Source organism: Salvelinus sp. IW2-2015, linkage group LG12, assembly GCF_002910315.2.
Source record: "Salvelinus sp. IW2-2015 linkage group LG12, ASM291031v2, whole genome shotgun sequence".
NCBI classification, from domain to species: Eukaryota; Metazoa; Chordata; class Actinopteri; order Salmoniformes; family Salmonidae; genus Salvelinus; species Salvelinus sp. IW2-2015.
This window is the reverse complement of record NC_036852.1, coordinates 6,884,629-6,912,120: the sequence shown is the minus strand read 5'-3', so window position 1 is coordinate 6,912,120 and position 27,492 is coordinate 6,884,629. Positions and strand designations below refer to the sequence as shown.

The following is a 27,492-nucleotide window of genomic DNA, read 5'->3' as shown; positions in this document are numbered from 1 at the left end:
GACACATGACAGGGTAGCGTGCAGCGCTGCTCTGCCCTGTGGGAGAAGGCTAGATTTGCTGAGTCAAACTCCCGTCCCCCTGTCCTCTACCTCCCTGCCCCAATTTGGATGGCTCTGAGTCATTGCGCCGCACCCCTAGCCCTCTGGTGGGAAGGAGGGAAGGAGAAAGGGATGGAGGACAGGAGTTTTCGTGTGTGTGTGTGCGCTGTGTGACGTTACTCGGTGGTGGCCTGAGTCATTATTCTCCACCAACACGCTAACCTGACCGGTCACATTCTCTGGCCGGCTCTGACCTCCAGCTGAAAACGTCGCAGTACAACAAAGGGACCTTGCCTCATGACGTGGCTGTGAGTTATCAGTCCTCTGAATGTCATTTTGGGTAAAGCATCCAGCTAAAACGAATAACCGAATTCTATAGTACGGTAACGTAACCGAAGTTGCGAAGTGCGAAGACAAACTGTTTACAAAAGTAGCAATTTGCTTACCGCTCATTTCAGTGTCCCGTACAATCATCCTCGAAGAGTGTTGATAGCTTTCTTTTACTGAATGAGGCTAGAAATCTGAGCAAGTCASCAMCCATCCATACCAGGTKTTSCTTSACTGYAYGWTTTTCTCCCTTCCTGGTGAGAATTGTGATGAGTGTAGAACACCCTCGACAGCTTAAGTGCTGTGCTTAACTGCCTATGAAACGTATTTCATCTTCCGAAGGGGGGGGTCTCATTTTCATTTGGCTACTGCCAGATAACTCAAGGCCATTGGGTGTAAGAACAGGAAGTGCCTCAGGTATCCTCGTGTCGAAGCCACTGATTGGCTGACTAATATCCCTCTCTGTGTAATATAGGCCTACACAGTCGTTAGTAATAAAGCTCTCTACTGTCTACAATCGTTAGTTCAACGTTCTAATCAGGTTGGTTATTGAAAAAACGGCTAGCTGGAGCTCATCTGAGCGGTTGGCTTCGGACGCCGTCACCCACTAGTACTTAATGCTGATTGTTAAGGTTCCGACTCAAGACAGGCTGTCTGGCGAGAACAGTACGGATGCTTCACAGTTTTATCTTCGTCACCATCACACATAGTATTAACACACACACACTCTTTAGTTATTTAGGATTCGACTGGTGATACTCAGAATGTCTTGTGTTTTTTCTTGGATGCACGCACAATGTTCCTAGAGTAAATAGTAAACTTGGTCGTCAGCCGAAACGTGCGTCTTCTTCTTGGAACAACACTGAGCTAGAGTGGGCGAAGCCATTGTCCAAATGTCCATTCAAGCACTCTGATTGGCTGAAAAGAAGGGCCTTTTTTTAACTTWAATTTTTTTATTTTTACAGTTATACACAAATAAAGCCCTTTTCCAGGTAAACAAACGCAAAACAGGGATCAATAAATGCAAGCCCTCTCACATCAGCACAGTCGTGAAGAAGGCACGGCAGTGCCTCTTCTCCCTTAGATCCTTAGGAACTTTTACAGCTGCACCATCGAGAGCATCCTGACTGGTTATATCGCCATCTGGTATGGCAACTGCGCCGCCCTCGACCGGAAGACCCTACAGAGGGTGGTGCGGACAGCCCAGCGCATCACTGGGGGTAAGCTCCCAGCCATCCAGGACGTACATGTCAGGTGGTGTCTGAGAAAGGCCTGAGAAATTGCAAAAGACTCCAGCCACCAGAGACATGGACTGTTCTCCATGCTCCTGTCCGGCAGGCGGTACCGGTGCATCAAGGCTCTAAACATCTTCTATCTCCTGGTTATCGGCTAACAACTACTGCTCCCCCTCACACCTAAGCTGCTGCTAAAATGATTATTGATTACATTTATTCCTACCGCTACGCTGCTGTTCATTGATTATTGATTGACATTACCATTAGTATCTATCTATTTATCCTGCTTCTGGTCACTATTACTACTGTTTACATGTATATATTACCATTAATATATTACCATCAGTATTTATATATTCCTGCTACCAGTCACTTTTCAGCCCTGTTTACATGTATATATTACCATTAATATATTACCATCAGTATTTATATATTCCTGCTACCAGTCACTTTTCAGCCCTGTTTACATGTATATCCACATATCACGTCTACACTCACATTCTTGCACACACACACACTAACACCACAGATTAAACAATGAGCCAGATATTTCACCAGATGTACAGTACCAGTCAAAAGTTTGGACACACCTACTCATTCCAGGGTTTTTCTTTATTTTTTGCTATTTTCTACGTTGTAGAATAATAGTGAAGACATCAGCACTATGAAATAACACATATGGAATCATGTAGTAACCAAAAAAGTGTTATATTTTATATTTKAGATTCTTCAAAGTAGCCACCGTTTGCCTTGATGATAGCTTTGCACACTCTTGGCATTCTCTCAACCAGCTTCATGAGGTAGTCACCTGGAATGCATTTCAATTAACAGGTGTGCCTTGTTAAAAGTTACTTTGTGAAATTTYTTTCCTTCTCAATGCCTTTGAGCCAATCAGTTGTATTGTGACAAGGTAATGGTGCTATACAGAAGATAGCCTTTTATGGTAAAAGACCAAGTCCATATTATGGCAAGAACAGCTCAAATAAGCAAAGAGAAACGACAGTCCATCATTACTTTAAGACATGAAGGTMAGTCAATCCGGAAAATTTCATGAACTTTGAATGTTTCTTCAAGCGCTATGATGAAACTGGCTTTCATGAGGACCGCCACAGGAAAAAAAGACCCAAAGTTACCTCCGCTGCAGAGGATAAGAGTTCAAATAACAGACAAATCTCAACATCAACTGTTCAGAGGCGACTGCGTGAATCAGGCCTTCATGGTCGAATTGCTGCAAAGAAACCACTACTAAAGAACACCAATAATAAGAAGAGACTTGCTTGGGCCAAGAAACTCGAGCAATGGACATTAGACCGGTGGAAATCTGTCCTTTGGTCTGATGAGTCCAAATTTGAGATTTTTGGTTCCGACCGCTGTGTCTTTGTGAGACGCAGAGTAGGTGTACGGATGATCTCCGCATGTGTGGTTCCCACCGTGAAGCATGGAGGAGGAGGTGTGATGGAGTGGGGGTGCTTTGCTGGTGACTGTCTGATTTATTTAGAATTCAAGGCACACTTAACCAGCATGCTGCAGCGATGCTCCATCCCATCTGGTTTGCCCATTTGGTTTGCTCTTAGTGGGACTATCATTTGTTTTTCAACATGACAATGACCCAAAACACACCTCCAGGCTGTGTAAGGGCTATTTGACCAAGAAAGAGAATGATGGAGTGCTGCATCAGATGACCTGGCCTCCACAATCACCCAACCTCAACCCAATTAAGATGGTTTGGGATGAGTTGGACCACAGAGTGAAGGAAAAGCAACCAACAAGTGCTCAGCGTATGTAGGAAGTCCTTCAAGACTGTTGGAAAAGCATTCCAGGTGAAGCTGGTTGAGAGAATGCCAAGAGTGTGCAAAGCTGTCATCAAGGCAAAGGGTGGCTACTTTGAATAATCTCAAATCTCAAATATATTTTGATTTGTTTAACACTTTTTATTGTCATTACATGATGTGTTATTTTATAGTTTTGATATCTTCACTATTATTCTACAATGTAGAAAATAGTAAAATAAAGAAAAACCCTTGAATGAGTAGTTCTGTCCAAACTTTTGACTGGTACAGTGTAGATGTGAAGCATCCGGTTGGCGTTTCCTCTCACTACCATATATGGCAGTGAGAGGAAACCCAGTGCCCGGCCGTGGGAGAAGACAGAACAAGATGGATTTTGGCCGACATTCTGTTCATTTACTCTTCGATGAAACATTTGATCTCAATACAATTTTCTCTTCCCACAACTACAATCTGTTACAAACAAAGTTTTCAGTTACCCTTTGTCAAAGTTTCAAAAAATTGCAAAGGCAAATTGAGTTATTGCACACGTGCACTTCCTATATTCCCCAATGGAAATATGGAAATACACGCTAGAACACGCCAATATGATACCCACCTCTTTGCTTGTTCTGCCTACTATGGCTCATTTGTTCCCATTTGAAACGACAGGCTGTGGTCTATCTTGGTTTAGTTATAAAACAATATTTGCTAACACCCACCACGTACACTTCCATACATACAGACACTAACCACCACGCACACACCCACACCCACCACTTATGCTGCTGTCATACTGTTTACTATTATTATTATTATAATGAGTGTTATTATTATTATCATTTATTCTGCTACCAGTCACTTTCTCCTAATCCATACCTACAGTTGAAGTCGGAAGTTTACACACACTTAGGTTGGCGTCATTAAAACTCGTTTTTCAACCACTCCACACATTTCTTGTTCACAAACTATAGTTTTGGCAAGTCGGGTTAGGACATCTACTTTGTGCATGACACAAGACATTTTTCCAACAATTGTTTACAGACAGATTATTTCACTTATAATTCACTGTATCACAATTCCAGTGGGTCAGAAGTTTACATACACTAAGTTGACTGTGCCTTTAAACAGCTTGGAAAATTCCAGAAATGATGTCATGGTTTTAGAAGCTTCTGATAGGATAATTGACATAATTTGAGTCAATTGGAGGTGTACCTTTGGATGTATTTCAAGGCCAACCTTCAAACTCAGTGCCTCTTTGCTTGTGAACTGAGTCCCAGAGTACGGTAGAGTTACATGGAGACCGGGACTGCTCGATGCATTGTGTTCTCTTACTGCATTAGGAACCATCTGTCTCGGTGGAAGCATTGTTGTTTGTATTGACAGAAGTGAGTCAAATGATCCAAAGGGACACTTGCCTTTTGATTTTGGTTTTGAGAAGGAGCACAAGTCAGAAGGTATTTATAAAGTGTCTCAGAGTAGGAGTGGTGCCTTTTTAGATCATAATGAATACGATTATCTGAACAGGGAAACCTGATCTACATCAGCAATACTCGTAGGCTGCGTTTACAAAGACAGCCCAATTCCGATTTTTTTTTTACACTAACCGCACTTTTGACCAATCACATCAGATCTTTTCACATCAGATCTTTTTCAGAGCTGATCTGATTGGTCAAAAGACCAATTACTGAAAAAAAATAAGAATCAGAATTGGGCTGGCTTTGTAAACGCAGCCTTAGACAGTGTGAATTCAGACCAAGAACTCAGACCTCCCATACTACGTAATGTTTGTCAGAAGACATTTGTCAAGAGGTCAGGTCAATAGCAGTACCTTGTGTCACCAAGTAGCCCTATCCTGCAGTCACCTGACCAAATCACCCTCAAGTGGCCTCATAGGTGGAATGTCATTCATATTTTTCATAATTAATAAACAAAACAAAAAAATGTAACGCAGAAAATCTGGTGTTTCTAAGTCAAACGGTTTTGTTATATTTCAGTCTTCCGTGATGTATATAAAGTGTAATATTGGGATGCAAACTCAAAATGTAATACATTTCAACTCTATATTGACATGGTACAGGCTTTTAAACCCATAACCATGTGTGCGAGGTGTATACTTTTGTTTCAAAGTAGATTTGTTTAAGACTACCAAGAATCACTCTGTGTGACCTGATTTAGCCCACTGCAGTGAAAGGTTAAAGGTAAAACATCTCCCCCAGCTGTGAGGTGAAGAAGAATGTGTACTGTACTCCCTGCCCCCGCAGGACTTGTTTTTCCCCTGACGGTTGGTGAACTCAGAGAGGAAAGATCACAAGAATACAGAAAGGATATAACCCAGAAAGGTGACATTAACATTCTGGTGTTGTGTAAAATAGCTCTGGGAAGTTGAATAAAAAGGTTTACCATGCTTCAGTTCCCACTGTATTCATTATTCCTGGTATCACAAATTAGGAGTGATGGCTATTAGCCACACCGTTTTCCACCGAATCATTTAAATATGAGCACCAGGATGTTAAGGCATTCTTTTGCAGTGGGGCGAGCATCCTCTCTCTTGGATCTCCTCTATCATATCTTTAGGGCAGATTATTTCTTTCTGTGTGGATTATTTTCTTTTTGCCATCCCCCACTGCAGGTGCTCATCCTTCATACAGTAATGTAATCCCCGGAATCTTAATCTCCTCTCTTGGAAATGATTTTGGGAAACAGATTAAATGCAGAGAAACCAGGAGAGGCACCATCTGACCTTGTGGGCCCACCCTGATAGGAACATGCTGATCTGTGCAATATGGAGATATAGTGTGCAGGGCAGGCATCGCCCTTACTGTGTTGCCTTGAATCGGTTATGTATGTATCCTACACTAAAGGGTTACCATGGTTTTCACAGTAGCTTACAGGCAGCTAGGTGGCATTTCAAATTATGTATTTCATATTACAGTACACCTTCTGTAATATAAATATGGTATCAAAGCAAGTACTGTGTAATGACACACAGTACAATACTGTGTAATGACACACAGTACAATACTGTAAAATTGACTGTATTATACTGTAAAAAAGTAAACTCTACCTTAATCGAATGAATGAATGAATTCATTAAGGGAAAGGGTTTGTATTTACAGTATTTTACTGTAATTACAAGCGATTGGTGCAAGCAGGTTGGCTGCTAGGTAAAGTGTTTACACATTACACCATATTCAAGAATATTTGGTGGCACGTCTAGAGGCCTTAATGAAGGCTTCGAAACTTGCAGCAACTACAGGGCAAAATAGAAACAAAAGGACATGGGAAAATGCTCAACCATTTAAGGTTTAAGACTTGCTGCCACTCCATTATGTCCCCTATACAAACTGATGGGGCACTATAACTACATAGGAGTTAAATTGGTACAGCATTCTCACTCATGGGTGCAACAAATATAGCCTCTTACAAGGCACACCTCAACATATGTTAATAATGAGCCAGAAACAACAACCATGCACCTACTAGTGGTCAAAAGGCTTTTGCCGCTACAAAGATACCGTACGGCACTGTATTTTGTGAGGTTGATTACAGTGCCATTGGAAATACAGCAATTCTTTCCCCGCCCACAACATTTCCCCAATGCACCATAATTTACAGTATGCTGCAGTAAAACATTTCAGAGTTTTTTACTGTTGATAATACTCAAAAGGACTGTATAAATGACAGATTTCTGTTACAGTGTATGAACAGCCGATTAGGCATGTATCATATGTACAGTCGGATATGTATGTAGGCCTGTCCTATGATCATTCACCAGACATAGTGGGAGTGTATTATCAATGACAATATAATGTTATAGTGTTATAGAAGCTTTAGAGCGTTGGGCTAGTAACCAAAACATCGCTGGTTTGAATACCCGAGCCAACAAGGTGAAAAATCTGTCGTTGTTGTCACGCCCTGACCTGAGATATCTCTGTTTTCTTTATATTTTGGTTAGGTCAGGGTGTGACTAGGGTGGGTTAGCTAGTTTTGTATTGTCTAGGGTTTTTTGTAGGTCTAGGTGATTTGTATGTCTATGGTGGCCTGATATGGTTCCCAATCAAGAGGCAGCTGTTTATCGTTGTCTCTGATTGGGGATCATATTTAGGTAGCCATTTTCCTGTTGGTGTTCGTGGGTTCTTGTTCTATGTTTAGTTGCCTGTCTGCACTACTCATATTAGCTTCACGGTTCGTTTTGTTATTTTGTTCGTTTGTTCAGTGTTCGTTCTTATAATAAAGAAGAATTTACGCTTACCACGCTGCGCCTTGGCCTCCTCCTTACAACGGCCTTTAGCAAGGAACTTAACCCTAATTTTCTCCAGAGGCGCTGTCTACTTTGGCTGACCCTATAAAACAACACTTTCACCTGATCTATCCAGTGTATGTGACAATAAACATAGAAATATTTAGTTTTTTACTGTTGCAGCAATGCAGTTTTCAGATGTAGCTATGCAGAATAGAAGCAACATCTCAAGACATCAGTCAGGAAGTTAAAGCTTGGTCACAAATGGGTCTTCCAAATGGACAATGACCCCAAGCATACTTTCAAAGTTGTGGCAAAATGGCTTAAGGACAACAAAGTCAATGTATTGGAGTGGCCATCACAAAGCGCTGACCTCAATCCTATAGAAAATTTGTGGGCAGATTCTGAAAAAGCATGTGCGAGCAAGCTCTCTCAGGAGGGATGGGACAAAATTCACCCAACTTATTGTGGGAAGCTTGTGGAAGGCTACCCAAAACATTTGACCCAAGTTAAACAATTTAAAGGCAATGCTACCAAATACTAATTCAGTGTATGTATACTTCTAAATAAAAGCTGAAATAAATCATTCTCTCTCCTATTATTCTGACATTTCACATTCTTAAAATAAAGTGGTCATCCTAACTGACCTAAGACAGGGAATTTTTACTAGGATTAAATGTCAGGAATTGTGAAAAACTGAGTTTAAATGTATTTGGCTAAGGTGTACGTAAACTTCCGACTTCAACTGTACTGTAGTGGAGGCGAGCTTTACACCACACCAGCCGACTCTTGGCATTGCGCATGGTGATCTTAGGCTTGTGTGCGGCTGCTCGGCCATGGAAAGCCATTTCATGAAGCTCCCGACTAACAGTTCTTGTGCTGACGAAGCTTCCAGAAGCAGTTTGGAACTTGGTGAGTGTTGCAACCGAGGACAGACGATTTTTATGCGCTTCATCACTCGGCTGTCCCGTTCTGTGAGCTTATGTGGCTTACCACTTCGCGGCTGAGTCGTTGTCGCTCCTAGACGTTTCCACTTCACAATAACAGCACTTACAGTTGACCGTTGCAGCTCTAGCAAGGCAGAAATGTGATGAACTGACTTTGATTTGATTTGTTGGAAAAGGTGTAATTCTATGACTGTGCCACGATGAAAGTCACTGAGCTCTTCAGTAAGGCCATTCTACTGCCAATGTTTCCCTATGGAGATTGCATGGGTGTGTGCTCGATTTTATACACCTGCCAGCAACGGGTGTGGCTGAAATAGCCGAATCCACTAATTTGAAGGTGTGTCGACATACTTTCGTATATACTGTATAGTGTATTTATCGTGTTTTTTTATTTATAAAAATTTTCTTATAAGTTATACCTTTTGGATATTGAATACTGCACTGTTGGGTCTGGTTTGCAAGTTAGGCATTTTACTGTACTTGTGCATGTGACAAATAACACTTTTTTCCCAGCGTTTTATTTACTGCTCTCTGTCGGCTTTCATTTGTCCAGTAGCACGCTGGACTGGACAGGGCTGGACTGCTTTGACAGAACAGATTGAATCCTCACAAACATAACTCWCCTGTCCCTCAGGGATTGACGGTGGATCTACTTCACTGATGGGAGAGCCATTCTCCGTCTCGCTCCTCTCCCTCTCCGTCAGTGTGTCAGAGGCCTGTTTGTCTGCTGCCTCCGTTGGCACGGCCAGCCCATCCAGTGTGTATGTGTGTGAAATACAGTGCAGATGTGGGCAATGGCAGCAGACAGACAGATGACATAAATAGAAAATAGTGTCCAGAGCAGTACATTAGCAGATGTTAGCCCCTTCTTCCAGCCTGAGCTGATTCGTGTCGGGTGTGAATGCTGTCCAGACATCTGTCTGTCCCCCAGGGATTCTGCTGCTCCATTCAACCCCCTTTCTGATTTATAACACACCACACATGGTATCTGTTCGTCATGATTTCACACTCACTCTTTATGTTTCTGCATGGTGTGTATTTTTATTAAGTGCTATTTGCACAGCTGTAGGACATTTGGGACTCCAGGTGACCCTTGGAGATGTGGTGGTGTCACCCTGGGGTCTTTTCCTGACCTGCTTGGTAGCCTAATGTACTGCCTGCTTCTACACACGTGTCCTTGAGAGAGTGTTTCGCAGCTGTTAAGTCTGTCCAGAAGAACATTGAATTCCGCCTGCTAGAAAAGAGAAATCAAAAAGGGATAAGGTCTTTATGTTTTATGGTTCTTGGTCCAGGGCCATGTTTGCATGATTGCACATCCTTTTCTAGGATCATATTTTATTGTAAATCACTTTGGATTAAAAAAGGTATCTGCTAAGTGGTAAATATTTTTCAAAGTTAAAGGCTCTATTTGTTTGTGTACTTAATTTGATCTCTCTGTTGTTGCTGAGAATTTTCCCGCACAGCAGGAAATGCAAATTTGTAGTGTGTTAGTTTTAAAAAGGATTCTAAAGTTTGTAATTTCCACTTTGAAATTTCAGATTTGATTTGCCCTAAAGGAAAATGTATCAACCCCTTACAAAAATGTCCGTTAATTATAATCCACATAATAATTCACATTTCCTGTTGCTGCAGGATTATTTTCCCACTGTAGCAAACTGGCTCAAATTAAGACCCTACATCTGTAGCAAAGCAGATTTCATGACCTGGCTCTCTGACAGGGTGAAACTTCCCTTTAATTTCTCTGAGCTTTTCTCTTTACGGCCACTACGGTGAATGAGTCCCCAGAGTACGGTAGAGTTACATGGAGACCGGGACTGCTCGATGCATTGTGTCTCTTACTGCATTAGGAACCATCTGTCTCGGTGGAAGCATTGTTGTTTGTATTGACAGAAGTGAGTCAAATGACTCCAAAGGGACACTTGCCTTTTGATTTTGGTTTTGAGAAGGAGCACAAGTCAGAAGGTATTTATAAAGTGTCTCAGAGTAGGAGTGGTGCCTTTTTAGATCATAATGAATACGATTATCTGAACAGGGGAAACCTGATCTACATCAGCAATACTCGTAGGCTGCGTTTACAAAGACAGCCCAATTCCGATTTTTTTTTTTACACTAACCGCACTTTTGACCAATCACATCAGATCTTTTCACATCAGATCTTTTTCAGAGCTGATCTGATTGGTCAAAAGACCAATTACTGAAAAAAAATAAGAATCAGAATTGGGCTGSCTTTGTAAACGCAGCCTTAGACAGTGTGAATTCAGACCAAGAACTCAGACCTCCCATACTACGTAATGTTTGTCAGAAGACATTTGTCAAGAGGTCAGGTCAATAGCAGTACCTTGTGTCACCAAGTAGCCCTATCCTGCAGTCACCTGACCAAATCACCCTCAAGTGGCCTCATAGGTGGAATGTCATTCATATTTTTCATAATTAATAAACAAAACAAAAAAATGTAACGCAGAAAATCTGGTGTTTCTAAGTCAAACGGTTTTGTTATATTTCAGTCTTCCGTGATGTATATAAAGTATAATATTGGGATGCAAACTCAAAATGTAATACATTTCAACTCTATATCTGACATGGTACAGGCTTTTAAACCCATAACCATGTGTGCGAGGTGTATACTTTTGTTTCAAAGTAGATTTGTTTAAGACTACCAAGAATCACTCTGTGTGACCCTGATTTAGCCCACTGCAGTGAAAGGTTAAAGGTAAAACATCTCCCCCAGCTGTGAGGTGAAGAAGAATGTGTACTGTACTCCCTGCCCCCGCAGGACTTGTTTTTCCCCTGACGGTTGGTGAACTCAGAGAGGAAAGATCACAAGAATACAGAAAGGATATAACACAGAAAGGTGACATTAACATTCTGGTGTTGTGTAAAATAGCTCTGGGAAGTTGAATAAAAAGGTTTACCATGCTTCAGTTCCCACTGTATTCATTATTCCTGGTATCACAAATTAGGAGTGATGGCTATTAGCCACACCGTTTTCCACCGAATCATTTAAATATGAGCAACCAGGATGTTAAGGCATTCTTTTGCAGTGGGGCGAGCATCCTCTCTCTTGGATCTCCTCTATCATATCTTTAGGGCAGATTATTTCTTTCTGTGTGGATTATTTTCTTTTTGCCATCCCCCACTGCAGGTGCTCATCCTTCATACAGTAATGTAATCCCCGGAATCTTAATCTCCTCTCTTGGAAATGATTTTGGGAAACAGATTAAATGCAGAGAAACCAGGAGAGGCACCATCTGACCTTGTGGGCCCCACCCTGATAGGAACATGCTGATCTGTGCAATATGGAGATATAGTGTGCAGGGCAGGCATCGCCCTTACTGTGTTGCCTTGAATCGGTTATGTATGTATCCCTACACTAAAGGGGTTACCATGGTTTTCACAGTAGCTTACAGGCAGCTAGGTGGCATTTCAAATTATGTATTTCATATTACAGTACACCTTCTGTAATATAAATATGGTATCAAAGCAAGTACTGTGTAATGACACACAGTACAATACTGTGTAATGACACACAGTACAATACTGTAAAATTGACTGTATTATACTGTAAAAAAGTAAACTCTACCTTAATCGGAATGAATGAATGAAATTCATTAAGGGAAAGGGTTTGTATTTCACAGTATTTTACTGTAATTACAAGCGATTGGTGCAAGCAGGTTGGCTGCTAGGTAAAGTGTTTACACATTACACCATATTCAAGAATATTTGGTGGCACGTCTAGAGGCCTTAATGAAGGCTTCGAAACTTGCAGCAACTACAGGGCAAAATAGAACAAAAGGACATGGGAAAATGCTCAACCATTTAAGGTTTAAGACTTGCTGCCACTCCATTATGTCCCCTATACAAACTGATGGGGCACTATAACTACATAGGAGTTAAATTGGTACAGCATTCTCACTCATGGGTGCAACAAATATAGCCTCTTACAAGGCACACCTCAACATATGTTAATAATGAGCCAGAAACAACAAACCATGCACCTACTAGTGGTCAAAAGGCTTTTGCCGCTACAAAGATACCGTACGGCACTGTATTTTGTGAGGTTGATTACAGTGCCATTGGAAATACAGCAATTCTTTCCCCGCCCACAACATTTTCCCACAATGCACCATAATTTACAGTATGCTGCAGTAAAACATTTCAGAGTTTTTTACTGTTGATAATACTCAAAAGGACTGTATAAATGACAGATTTCTGTTACAGTGTATGAACAGCCGATTAGGCATGTATCATATGTACAGTCGGATATGTATGTAGGCCTGTCCTATGATCATTCCACCAGACATAGTGGGAGTGTATTATCAATGACAATATAATGTTATAGTGTTATAGAAGCTTTAGAGCGTTGGGCTAGTAACCAAAACATCGCTGGTTTGAATACCCGAGCCAACAAGGTGAAAAATCTGTCGTTGTTGTCACGCCCTGACCTGAGATATCTCTGTTTTCTTTATATTTTGGTTAGGTCAGGGTGTGACTAGGGTGGGTATGCTAGTTTTGTATTGTCTAGGGTTTTTTGTAGGTCTAGGTGATTTGTATGTCTATGGTGGCCTGATATGGTTCCCAATCAGAGGCAGCTGTTTATCGTTGTCTCTGATTGGGGATCATATTTAGGTAGCCATTTTCCTGTTGGTGTTCGTGGGTTCTTGTTCTATGTTTAGTTGCCTGTCTGCACTACTCATATTAGCTTCACGGTTCGTTTTGTTATTTTGTTCGTTTGTTCAGTGTTCGTTCTTATAATAAAGAAGAATTTACGCTTACCACGCTGCGCCTTGGGCTCCTCCTTACAACGGCCCTTTAGCAAGGAACTTAACCCTAATTTTCTCCAGAGGCGCTGTACTACTTTGGCTGACCCTATAAAACAACACATTTCACCTGATCTATCCAGTGTATGTGACAATAAAACATAGAAATATTTAGTTTTTTACTGTTGCAGCAATGCAGTATTTCAGATGTAGCTATGCAGAATATACAGTTGAAGTCGGAAGTTTACATACACTTAGGTTGGAGTCATTAAAAATCGTTTTTCAACCACTCCACAAATGTCTTGTTAACAAACTATAGTTTTGGCAAGTCGGTTAGGACATCTACTTTGTGCATGACACAAGTCATTTTTCCAACAATTGTTTACAGACAGATTTCACTGTATTACAATTCCAGTGGGTCAGAAGTTTACATACACTAAGTTGACTGTGCCTTTAAACAGCTTGGAAAATTCCAGAAAATGATGTCATGGCTTTAGAAGCTTCTGATAGGCTAATTGACATAATTTGAGTCAATTAGAGGTGTACCTGTGGATGTATTTCAAGGCCTACCTTCAAACTCAGTGCCTCTTTGCTTGACATCATGGGAAAATCAAAAAGAAATCAGCCAAGACCTCAGAAAAAATGTGTTTACCTTCACAAGTCTGGTTCATCCTTGGGAGCAATTTCCAAACACCTGAAGGTTCCATATTCATCTGTACAAACAATAGTACGCTAGTATAAACACCATGGGACCACGCAGCCATACCGCTCAGGAAGGAGACACGTTCTGTCTCCTAGAGATGAACGTGATTTAGTGCGAAAAGTGCAAATCAATCCCAGAACAACAGCAAAGGACCTTGTGAAGATGCTGGAGGAAACAGGTACAAAAGTATCTATATCCACAATAAAACGAGTCCTATATCGACATAACCTGAAAGTCCGCTCAGCAAGGAAGAAACCACTGCTCCAAAACAGCCATAAAAAAGCCAGACTACGGTTTGGAACTGCACATGGGGACAAAGATCGTACTTTTTGGAGAAATGTTCTCTGGTCTGATGAAACAAAAATAGAACTGTTTGGCCATAATGACCATTGTTATGTTTGGAGGAAAAAGGGGGAGGCTTGCAAGCTGAAGAACACCATCCCAACCGTGAAGCACGGGGGTGGCAGCATCATGTTGTGGGTGTGCTTTGCTGCAGGAGGGACTGGTGCACTTCACAAAATAGAGGGCCTCATGAGGGAGGAAAATTATGTGGATATATTGAAGCAACATCTCAAGACATCAGTCAGGAAGGTGAAGCTTGGTTGCAAATGGGTCTTCCAAATGGACAATGACCCCAAGCATACTTCCAAGGTTGTGGCAAAATGGCTTAAGGACAACAAAGGCAAGGTATTGTAATGGCCATCACAAAGCCCTGACCTCAATCCTATAGAAAATGTGTGGGCAGAACTTAAAAAGCATGTGCGATCAAAGAGGCCTACAAACCTGACTCAGTTACACCAGCTCTGTTACACCACTTATTGTGGGAAGCTTGTGGAAGGCTACCCGAAACGTTTGACCCAAGTTAAACAATTTAAAGGCAATGCTACCAAATACTAATTGAGTGTATGTAAACTTCTAACCCACTAAGGAATGTGATGAAATAAATAAAAGCTGAAATAAATGCTATTATTCTGACATTTCACATTCTTAAAATAAAGTGGTGATCCTAACTGACCTAAGACAGGGAAGTTTTACTAGGATTATATGTCAGGAATTGTGAAAAACTGAGTTTAAATGTATTTGTGTCACGCCCTGACCTTAGAGAGCCTTTTTATGTCTCTAGTTGGTTTGGTCAGGGTGTGATTTGGGGTGGGCATTCTATGTTTTGTTTTCTATGTTTCTTTATTTCTATGTTTTGGCCGGGTATGGTTCTCAATCAGGGACAGCTGTCTATCGTTGTCTCTGATTGGGAATCATATTTAGGTAGCCCTTTTTCCCTCCTTTCAGTGTGGGTAGTTATCTTTGTTAGTGGCACTTTGCCCTGTAAGCTTCACGGTTGTTTTCCGTTTGTTGTTTTGTTGGCGACATTTTAAATAAAAAGAGAAATGTACGCTCACCACGCTGCACTTTGGTCCACTTCTTTTTACGGCCGTGACAATTTGGCTAAGGTGTTTGTAAACTTCCGACTTCAACTGTATATAACCATGCATCTCCATCAGTATGCCATCATCATTTAAAAGGGATGTTACCAGCGGTGAATAGATGAATAGTGATTTTACTCTTGTGCATGAAATAAATCCATAATATTCAGTCATACTTTTCACTGCTGAGTGCAATAAAACTGGTTTGATGGTCACAATGGAATCATTCTCTGTAGAGTGATTTAATGGAGCCTGTGCATCAGCTCAATATCGTAAACCAGATTGTTAAAGGTGCAATCTGTGATTGCGGCAAAAAAAAATTGACTTTTAAATTCACTATATTTTTGAAGAATAGATTTTTGAAGAATATAACTTATAAATTCCTCATGAGCCTAGTTCAATTGTCTTACCCAATCAGAACCCAAAATAAAAGCTTGTTTTATTCCTTTGTTTGTAAACAATGTAATTGAAAACAAACACTGTATTTAAAAAACATTTATATATATTTTACCTTTATTTAACTAAGCAAGTCAGTTAAGAACAAATTCTTATTTACAATGACGGCCTACACCAGCCAAATCCGGACAACACTGGGCCAATTGTGCACCGCCTTATAGGACTCCCAATCACGGCCGGTGATGATCAAATGATCAAAACTATCATTTTGATCACAGATGGGCAGTCCCTACATCCATAGCTCTGTCTATGAATTTTAGAGGGGTATCATTTTTCCAGTCCCATCCCTCATCAGAGGTGGGGGGTGACCGCTTAACTGCAGATTGCCCCTTAAAGAGATTCATGTATACTTTTTAGCCAGTATTTCTAAAAGTAGCACTCACGATCCAAAAGTGGTCCCCGAAAGTTGCGTACTACATCATATATGTTCACCACATCATTGCTCTCTCTCTCTCTCTTTGCTGTGTCCATTGAGTTGTTGGACTTGCCCTGCAACCTCATTGGATAACGCTGGGCAGACCTCTTGCCAGCTGTCACTTAAATGTGAGGCGCTGAAGCTCATAGAACTCAAATTGCTAGGGGGCGGGCCAACATGGGGGGAAATGTAGGGAAAATGGCATGGCACAGCTTCAAGAAAACGGTCGCTTTCAAACTAGGGATTTTGTGGCTAATTTAGGTACGACAGTAACTCTGCTCATAGATTATGCATGTATGACATTTTCAGCCCAAAGCGGGAGGTTTAAAACAATTAATTCATAGTCGCTAAAGTACCGGAGCATTTCTTTAATGTTTCAACTCTGCTTGTAAATTAACCTAACATTACATAGGCTACAGTATAAGTTTCACACACCAATTTAACAGTGAAAAGATCGCTCATTACAATACAATGTCAATGTAACGTTAATGTGACGTCAATGTAACGAAATAGAAATAGCCTTATACACTAAATCCCACATGTTTAAAAGAGCCACCCCAGACCCTTCAACATCAAGACTGTTCGAAAGCAATGCACTCTGACGGTGAGTCAACATCCCCGGTTGCTTACTTCATGCTCCGTCTCACTATTGCACGACAGGAATTTGTTTTGATTCCCATACATGAGTTGTGTTGATGTGATGATGGGCTTGCCCTGCTCATTCAAGAGGCATACAACTGGAAGAGTTTGGACAAGTGCCCTGGAGCGGGAGGGAGCCGTACAGGCCAAGGGGTCGGAACAGACGAGGAAGTGAACTCCCCTCAGGAAGAAGGGGGAAAATCCATAGGTTCTTCGTCTCACAATACACACACAATGCAATATGTAAGTGCGTTGTTAACAGCAACCTACTACCTACCAAAATGTTAGTCTTCCTCTCATTCACTCTCATTCTGTGGTCTGGCCGTGGACAATGGTGGCTCTATCAGCCCTTTACGAGGTCCACGCTCAGAAAGAGACTGCGTGTCACGTGCGCTCCCTCTCCGACCTCTAGGTCACCAGGCTGCTCGTTATGGCGCACACCTGTCCCCATCGTTACGCGCACCTGCGCGCCATCAGACTCACCTGGGCTCCATCACTTCCCTGATTGCCTTCCCTATATATGTCTCTCCCTTAGGTTCCTTCCCCAGGCGTCGTTGTTTCTGCTCCTGCGTCATGTCTGTGCGTTGTTCGTGTTTCTTATTTTTGTATTATGTTGTGTTTATTTATTAAAACACGCACTCTCTGAACTTGCTTCCCGACTCTCAGCACGCTCGTTACAGTGTGTGCTCCTCTCAAACATTAGACTGTGGGAATGTTTGTTTTCTCGACATGGTTCAGTGTGGCGATATCCAGTCTTTCTTTTTTTAAATAGAGCTAGAGCAGGAATATTTGCATGTCTCTCCCACAAAATGTGCTTTTATTTTTTATTCTTGTGTCATATTTCCTTGGGAAATAGAAGCACTACAGACTCTGTAAACTGTACCAATACTCTGTCTAACACCCTGAGTTTTCAAACCATTGTCACTTGTGACCACAGTCTCTCTCTATGCACAGGGAAATTACCCTAAACATCAGGCACCATAAAACATCAAATGGAATCACTGGTGCACCAAATTACCCTCAGCACATGTGGTTCTGCCTGAGTAAGCTGCCCTGGAGCCCTCTGGGCTGTGTCCCAAATGGCACCCTATTCCCTTTGTAGTGCACTACTTTTGACCAGAGCAACTGGCGCAGCCCCTGCACGGCGTGGGGGCCCGTGTGCCTGTCATCGATAGTCACTTTTTTTTTATCCTCAAAAAAGTCATTCATGAACCTTTTTCATTTCCATATGCACTAGGAGGCTAAGTATTTGTTTCTTGGGCGTCAAGAATGTGACTGATCAAAGTGCCTCAGGCCTTGAAATAGAAATCATTGATTGAAAGTAAGGGGATATGGGTGAACAAATGCTGTGGTGAAGGCTCCGAYGGTGCCGGTGGTGTAATGAGTGGAGCTTACTCGGGGGTTCAAAAGCACATATCAGACCGAGAGTTTAACGCATTGTTCTTAGGTAGAGTTTTAGTTTAGAAAGCGATCTCTCCGCAGAAGTGACAAAATGGTAAAAACAGCTTGATTGCCGTAGCAACATCAGGGAAACTGGGAAGAAGGGAGTGGCAGTTCTGTAACATCTTTAATTGAGCCTCTCGCGTTCCCCTTATTTTCCGGCCTCAACACGTTACGGAAAGAGATGACCTATCCCAGAGCTTCCTATATAGTTAATCTGGATACTGGACAGGAAATGAATTGGCCGATGCAAACAGATCATCTTTAGTGGATAACAGTTCTTAAGGGCTCAAGCAAATCAAACATATTGGTTGCTGATTAGTATGCTGTTGTATCGACTTTTTTTATTTTTACAATCTGCAATGTTTGAATTTCTAACTTGAATTACTGAACAAGTCATTTCATTAAATCTTGGCAGCTTTGCGACACCGTGTATAGCTTTGTGAAATGTTAGGCTTAACTTGAGAAAATAATCCCCAAATAGGCCTACCAATAAATATTGATCCATGACTTAAAGTACGCACTCACTGCTGTAAGTCTCTCTGGATAAGAGCGTCTGCTAAATGACAAAAATGTAAAATGCCTAAAGCAAGACTGTAGGCTACATGCCCTGGTACCACAGAAAGACTATCATCGATGTAAGTCTGGCTGACGCATTCCACATTTGTTTTTTATGGAGGAGAGGGACGAACTCTAACCTTGAGGGGGGGTCAAAAAAACTGTGTTACGCCAAAACTAGTGCACTAGGTAGGGAGTAGTATGGGTGCCATTTGGGACAYAGCCCCAGAGCCTCGGAGCGGGTTGGATGTTGAATGGGCTGATTACTCCCCTGTCCCCTGTCCCTAGCCCCTAGCATTATGATGTGCAGGGGGAGAGAAATKATGCAGGTGACACCAGTAACTGATTAAGCTGTCAAAGTATTGATGAGACCTGCATGCAGATAGGATAGTGAAGCAGGGGAAAGAGCAGGCAGTTTGCTATAGAGTGCCTTTTCTTCATCACCACTTATCTGCAGATTGCTATCTGTGCAATGCATGTGAGAATGCTTCCATGGCTTTGTCATGAATACATGTTTTGAGGAATGACCTGGGATGATCTGTGATGAATCGAGGCAAACGAGATTCAGAGCTGTTTAAGTGAAGCAATTAATACATGTTGAYGTTGAAAAGGCCAAGAGAACACGAGAGTGCGTCCTGCTTAACCATCTGAACCATGGCACAAGCCATTGTGCTGTAAGTTATGCTGCCGTTTTGGAATGGAGGACCTCGTTAGCATTATTCTGGAGCCGTGAATGCCTACAGCTGTCTGTGGAGGAAGTTGTGATGTGTCAAAGGAAGTGTGTCTCTGTGATGTCCAGCAGGCAGCATCTGTGCCCTTGAATTACATTCAGATGTTGTGAATAAGACACACACACACTTATTTTGCTTGATTAGCTACTTAACAAGAGCGCACACTACGTTCGACTTCTTCACAGGACACGAATGAGGGTACCATGTCACCATAACAATACCCATGCTATGTTCAATTGTTCTTGTTTTCTGATGAATATGGCCGGCCCTGGCTCCCTGCACCTACAATTGTCACTTTGACTTTGAGTTCTGTGTGCTGCCAGAGTAGGCTGTAACTGTGTTGATATTGGATAAGGGGAGAGTATAATTCTGTGCAGTCCTTAGTTCATTTCTGGCCTGTAGTTTCAGGTTGGGGTTAGAGGCAGATCCACTGTCAAGGGTCAGACAGACCCTGTGGCACACTGACAAACCAAGCAGTGAGTGGAGTCCATACACTCACCCTCCTAGTGTGTGCACTTCTGATCGTCATCACACCCCTCATGTGAACTCTGTTTGTTACAGTGCATTCTCAACAGGATAGAGCACTTACTGAATCATCCTACTGTGGTGTGGGGCTATTCAGTGCTGTGTTGTCAGAGGTTGGGATCTAATAGAAAGTGTTTGCTTACTAAAAATGTGAGTAGTTCAWGAGTTCCATCTAGTGGTTGTTTGATGCTACTACATGATCTGTTGATGTGTCCACTTTTACCACAGCCAGAGGACTGCAAAGGCTTGACAGTTTGAACTATACAGGAGGTTTACATACTGTTTTAATTGTTTTTTTCAGATCRCTGGATCCACCAAGTACACCCAGAGCGCTCAGCAGGTATAAACCAGGTGGGTGACCCGTTTTGTCATTTGATTTCATTTTCAGGCTCAGGGCCGGCCCGCTCTTTAGGCAGGATTAGGCGGATGCCTATGGCAGGATTCTCTGAGCTAAACTGACCAGGATGCACCTCCATAAACACATAATTCTGCCCCAAAACAATGACAATTTCTCTCAACCAGTGTCATTTGGGCTTTTTAGGTGAGCGCTGATGCCGCCCTGTGATAAGCAGTGCCCGCTTTGCCAAAGTCAGGGACACAAAATATTTATCTTGTCCATTCCCAGCGCGCCTCTCCAGGGTGCTGTTGGCGAGACGCATCGCTGCTGCGCTCCACCAACGTTCCATCATCCAATTTTTTTTACATAAATCATGTGGCAAATAAAGTGAAGAGTATGTGGCCTTTTCTGTAGCCTACAGGCTGGAGATAAAATGGATGACAATGTAATGAGACGGAAACGTTTGCATCATGTAGGTTTCTCAGATCAAATTGCCCAACCTAAATAAATAAAAAATGCGCTGACGTGTTAACAAACAGTATATCCTAAAAACAGGACAGGTCAAAGTAAAATGGACAATATGGAATGGACAATCAGGCTACTCACAACTGCTGTTCAGGAGTTTGATCCCATGGGCTTAATTGTCATGATCMGTGGTTTCAAGTTTATATCCGTACTTTTTTTACGAGCTGATCATAGCGAAAAAAGAAAATACGGCTACATTTCCCGCTGTGTAAACACATTGCAAATAGGTTAATGTAGCTGATTTTCAGAGCTTTAATAGCTTTGAATTAATTAATTAGGTCAAAGGAATCAGGACTAATAAAGGCAACGGCCTGTTTTACAAACAGTGGGCCTACCAAATGGGTGGGCATTCATAAAATTCCATTGTGGCCAACATGGTAGGCCGTCTTTTAGATGTCTTTTTTTGGTCCTGACCGGATCGGCCATACTTTTTTTTGGTGTTTTACAAAAGGTAGGCCTCCCACATAGATGGGCATTCCTAAAATTCMATTTCAGGCGACACTGTAGGCTATACCTCAGTAAGCACGGAYTGACACGGATGTCTTTTTTTGGTGCAGTCCAGACCGGCCTTGATTTGCACRTCCAAGGACGTTKGTTTTTGGTCCAGTCCGGATCAAATCTGAACCAATCATAGGCGTCTATTTTTGGTTCAGATTTTGTCCGGTCTGGACCAGCCTTGAATTGGCTCAAACATATGTCTATAAATGACGTCTTTTCCACTTCRTTCAKAACCAAAAATTAACCTGAWTTCAATGCCCGGAAAATACGTATTTTCACCTTTAATTCAGAACCTAAATTGAACCTAACTTCAACATCTAGAAAAATACATATTTTAGACGTCTTTTCAACGTAATTTTGCTTCCTAGGACTATTCTAGTAGGGGCTGCAGTTTTTTAGTCATGCTAGGGTGGCAGATCACCCAGGACCGGCCGTGCTCAGGCCATGTATCTGTTGTCATTTTCTCTATGGATTAACACAATAGCAATCTTTCAAAAATATATATAAATACAAAATGGATAATAAAAAAAGTGTTTATGTCCCAACTTTGGCATTGTATAGCCAACCTATATAGAGAAATGTTTTGTTTACAATCAAATGTCATGTTAAGTGATACATACGTGCSCATGCTTGCATCATAAAGCCCTGTAGCAGAATAGCTATACACTGATGTCGGGACCTTGACAAAACTTAGCAGTGAGTGAATGATTGCCATGTGAACACACAAGACTGATTAGCTATTCTCAACAAGTATATTCTTCTTCTGGCTTTATCTAGCTCTATTTGAGATATTTTACCTTGCCTCGCTGGCTTGCTAGGTAATCAATTATCCGTTGACATCTGCAATGTGGGGCGGCAGGGAGCCTAGTGGTTAGAGCGTTGGGCCAGTAACCAAAAGGTTGCTAGATCGAATCTCCGAGCTGACAAGGTAAAAACTGTTCCTAGGCCGTAATTGTAAATAAGAATKTGTTCTTAACTGACTTGACTAGTTAAATAAAAAATGTAAATAATGTTGCGGAGGATGGCCATCTTATTAYGTGTTTGTTAACCCTTTAGGTCTTGTGGGAATTGGCCTATATGGATAGGAATACATTGAAATGTTTCTTACAGAAGAAATATGAAATGCATATGCATGAGCATGCACGCAATAGAAAGGGAACAGTTTGGAGATTATGGGGAAATGATTAGACCAAAGTTGAGGACACGCATGAGACTGAGTCTGAACGTTACCCTGTCGATTTGATGTGCGTTTTACATTTGCTGTACTTTTTGCCGCATTTGTTGATAACAAAACCTGAAAATACTCTGGATACATTCAGTAACAGGATAAGAATATTCCTGGAAAATGTGGGGTAGGTGCAACATAAGACAAGAAAAATGACAAGGGTTTGAGTGAGAGGACTAAGGGTTTTAGTTAGAGGTGGCCACACACTTCTCCAAAGTGTGCCCGTGTAATTTCAATGCACTTTTATGACTCAAAGAATAGTCTTTAGGTGCTTTTTTTTAGCTCTCCTAGCTGTGCCGTTGAGGAACTAGAGCAAGCACACTTGTAGTTGTTTTGTTTGGAACACAGCCCTCAYCCCCCCCATCACACATTTACTGTTGGTTACGCAATCGAAAAAACGGCCCATTACAAATCGCAATCTGGGTCAGGTGGGCATCATTTGAAAGCTTGTTCTATTGCCAACATGACTAGCTAAGTTATAAAATATAATCTTACGGTGTTAGGCCTTCACAAAGCAAGTCAGAGAAATCGTAATTTTGGTGAGCATAGAAAGGAGTCATGAGTGCGTTCAGGTGTGTGTTCTTCACGATAGACAAACACAGGCTCATTCTGTTCAGGACAACCCAGGCTATGACACCATGTCATCTGGTAACTATATCAATCATACTGATCATGAACGTTCACACTGTATATGACATGAGTTTTACGATATGGAAATGTGAAGTGCACATTTGGACGGGTATTTGGCTCGCTTGTATGACATCAAAGCGGTATTTATTATAATCCTCAACGTCTCATCTTTTAAATGACATCCTATCCTCTTAACCCTCCTGCTGTGTTCCGGTCCAATTGGACCGATTTACAAGTTTTCTCTCTGAAAAATGTAGTTCATTTAATCTGATTGTCATAAGGTTCCATGACTTTGTCCACACCGGGCATCTGAACACACAAAATACATTTGGATGATTTTCATAACATTTTGGGCGTTTTATTTTAACTTTTGTACACCTGTGATGTTCCCGGTCAAAAATGACCGGTCATTAGAAATGAATGGGTGAGACTACAATTAGTGTATAAAATTGAGTTCAGGGACATGCCCATTCATCAGATGGACACACTTCCTCTCTCAGACCCCCACATGCATGTGTGTTTGAACACGCACGCACGCACGCACGCACGCACGCACGCACACACACACACACACACACACACACACACACACACACACACCTCACTCCCCTTCTTGGCTTCCATGGCAACCCCCACAGGAACCTTTTCCCAAGAGAATCCCCCCCCCCCCCCACGGGAACCACACCTGTTGGCATTCTCATGAACAATCGCAACATTGTTTCAATAATATATAGAACTTTTCTGGCAGCTCTGGTATATAAAGCTTTTTTGAGGCCTTGCTCACAATTCATTCTGTGGCAGCACAATGTCCAAACGATATACTGTATGTGAGGCTCTTGATCATATCTTTGATCATGACACTGATGAGGAGGAGAGAGTCCTTGTTAAACTTTGACACAAAGTAGTCTGTGATAAATAGCACAATATGTTTCATCTGAGTATTTGTTATAGTCAAAATAATCCATACATTATGCTTTTTTTAACTCAAAAACGAGTTGTATGAGCTCAGGTCAATGAGGCCTACAGGCCATAAATAGAAAATAGAAGTTCAAAACTTGTAATGTTCACAAGAACCTAAGTTGATAAAAAGATATAACACAACATTAGGTGATAATATATGTATTATTATGGATTTATAATCAGCTATAACGGGGCGGTCATTTTGGACCGACCCCATTAATGAACATGAAACGAACACAACAGGAGGGTTAATATACAGCATTTCCCTCAGTCAGACAACAAAACATTAGCAAAAGTTGCCCAATTAGCAGAAGGGATGGGGGCAACTTCTTGTTGCATGCGGTGCTCAAGTTCAGAACGTCTGTCGGTCAAAACCCATACAGCGCTGTGATGCGTAGAGCCTGAGCTCTGACGTCATTTATAGCATGTTACTCTACAGCCACTGTGTTCCAATTTAGGTGCTTATTAGTGCCCAAATCTGCCATTTCCAAGCCGTATACAGGTACAAGTGTATTAACTTACGTGAGCTGCATCTGAAGTTGGATGTGTTCATAGTCACTTCAATGTAAACAAGCCCCTTTCTGATTCGAAACTGCGTGCAACTTTTCATGACGCGGCCAGGAAATGGGTCTATATTGATGTTGTGCAGATGGGCTTGGTTCACTTGAGTTGATACACCACTCCAAGACATGCCACAGGGGGGCAGTGTAGGCCAGAGAACCTGTTTCTCATCTGGCGTTGTTACAGCATACTATCAGAATGAAGATGCGAAGAATTTATTTATTTTTTATTTAACCTTTTATTTAACTAGGCAAGTCAGTTAAGAACAAATTCTTATTTACAATGACGGCCTACACCGGCCAAACCCGTACGATGCTGGGCCAATTGTGCGCCGCCCTATGGGACTGCCAATCACGGCCGGTTGTGATACAGCCTGGAATCGATCCAGGGTGTCTGTAGTGACGCCTCAAGCACTGAGGTGCAGTGCCTTAGACCGCTGCGGCACTTGGGATCCCAAAACACGTCATCGCGTCTAACGCCGAACTGCGAGTGTGCAGGCCGTCAAATAAAAGGCACTCCTTCGATATAAAGTTATTTTTGTCGAAAATTAAAACTTGTCAGTTTGCCACTTTCATGAGGTTAGAGTAATAACATGTTCAACTACTTAAGACATTGGCTATAATCTAGGTTGTGCCGTTAGATTTCGAGAAAAGTAACAGCTAAGGCAGAATCTTTTGACTTCTGAATGAGAGAACCTCCTGGTCTATTTGGTCTGTTTCGCAAGCGTTCCAGGAAGTCTTGCGATGTTGTGCCTCTGGGTTTAGAAACTCTGTGATACTATCACGTTTTGGATCCAAAATATCTCGATTGCGTTCACTGTTCACTGGGGGGAGACAGAGGTCCAGCAGTAAGTTATACCGTCTGGTATGTGTTTTCACGAGACCCACGATGTACTACTTGTATGTGTTTTCTTACTGTATGTATAATTAATATACAATTACAGCTAATCTCCCCCTCTTTATGAGGGTGAGGAGTTTCATAATAACCCTGGCCAGGTTTAGCTGATGCCTGAATGATAGTAGGCATGGACACTAAGTGGTGTGGCGCTTCTACAATAYGGAGTGCTAAGTCCCCCAGCCAGGAAGCCACTGGTGCATGTCAGGACAATAATTACCCCCAGGATTAGAGAGGTCTGGATGGGGGACTGGTGGAATGGAGTCTTGGGCTGCTGACACAGGGAAACGTACACTGAGAGCCAGCTATGTGTCCATAGAGTGAGCTTGTGGAAATKAATTTCCACCTGCCCTGAATACCTGCATGTGACACTGGGGTAACTGTGACACCGTGACAGCAATGGGACAATATAGATCCTTTGAATCAGTATAAATCGATATGTTTCTATTTCTTAGATGGCATTTGTTGGCCATCTGAAGGTGATCGTCATTGGATGTGGCCAGAAAAGTGTGTGTGTTGTGCACGCATGTGTGTGTGCGTGTGTATGTGACTGTGACATGTGTCTCCTCAGATCACGAGGGTCCGTAAGGAGAGGGCGAGATTGGCTACCACTGGAGTGACGTTCGTTCGTTTTATATCATTCATATAAAAGTACCGGCTGGCAAAGCTCATGACATCTGAGGGTGTGAACGACAGACAGGAGGAGGGAGGTTCTGCGCCTGGCGCCTGTACAGTACTTAGCAGAGTGAGAGAGGGAGGGGAAGTGCAGTGCCTCCTAGACTCTCCAGGCTAAAGAGAGCCTAGGGGCAACAGGGCAGCGTAAGGGGCAAAAGGACTGCCTAGGGGCAACAGAACAGCCCTGTTAGGCATGGCTCTGTTTCTGGATGGCTCCCAGGCCATGGGGACCGCAGGGGCCTATTACTGCTTGATCCGGAGGAGGTTCAAGAGGAGGCGCAAGAAACGCTCCGAGCGCAAAGGTACTCCGCTCCAGGATAGCTCGGAGGGATAGGCTTTGTGTGTGCGTGGAGGGGAGTGCTCGTGTGGGCTTTGTGTGTGTATCTGTAGGTCTGGGGTTTTTGTGTCACTGTACGTCACATTGATGGATTGGTTGATTGACTAATGCAAGGATTGCTCTGGTGTGCTTGTGTATTTGGTTACAGAGTTGTGAGCGTTATCACTGCGTATGTTGTCTCTGAGAATGATGCAGGCAGTTTTCAGATATTGGAAATATGTCATTGAGTTTGTGATAACAATATGAGAATTCATGCATAGAAATATACACTGCTGTGTGCTTCAAATGCATGTTAAAMGTTTTTGAGGCAAACCTGTATTTGTAGTAGAATWGTATTACTTTATTTTCCACGGAAACATGTATTTGTGATGTCGTATTTGTGTTCGAAGGATCAAGAACTGTGTTTATATCACATGCAATCTTCCAAGAGTTTTCACCCTTTAAACAGACCTATAGATATCATACATTTAACTCTGAAGCCTACTGTCAGTGCCACTCAGACTTCACACACTATATACAGTACGCATGATGTATTCTGTCATTTTCTATGACAGGATACAGGCTCAGTTCCGCGCCCGTTGCTTTGGGTGATGGCAATAGGCAGATATATTCACTTTCAAATTAACTTTCTGCAACGATGGGGGAACC

General features: G+C 42.1%; 1 protein-coding gene across 5 annotated transcripts in view; it reads left to right on the top strand.

Moving 5' to 3' along the window:
* Positions 1–27,492, top strand: part of LOC111970956 (double-stranded RNA-specific editase 1-like) — a 62,871-nt gene that overhangs the window by 11,642 nt on the left and 23,737 nt on the right. For 2 of the 5 annotated variants that reach the window (XM_023997741.2, XM_023997738.2), the window contains exon 3: positions 20,504–20,553. The exons of 2 other annotated variants lie outside the window; for them this stretch is intronic. Coding sequence is in view for 1 of the 3 variants with exons in the window: in XM_023997737.2 (XP_023853505.1) it covers positions 26,701–26,809 (109 nt within the window). In the remaining 2 variants the exon portion in view is untranslated. Of the gene's footprint in view, positions 1–20,503; positions 20,554–26,525; positions 26,810–27,492 lie in introns of those variants that run through there. One more of the 5 variants, XM_023997737.2, reaches the window with a different exon arrangement.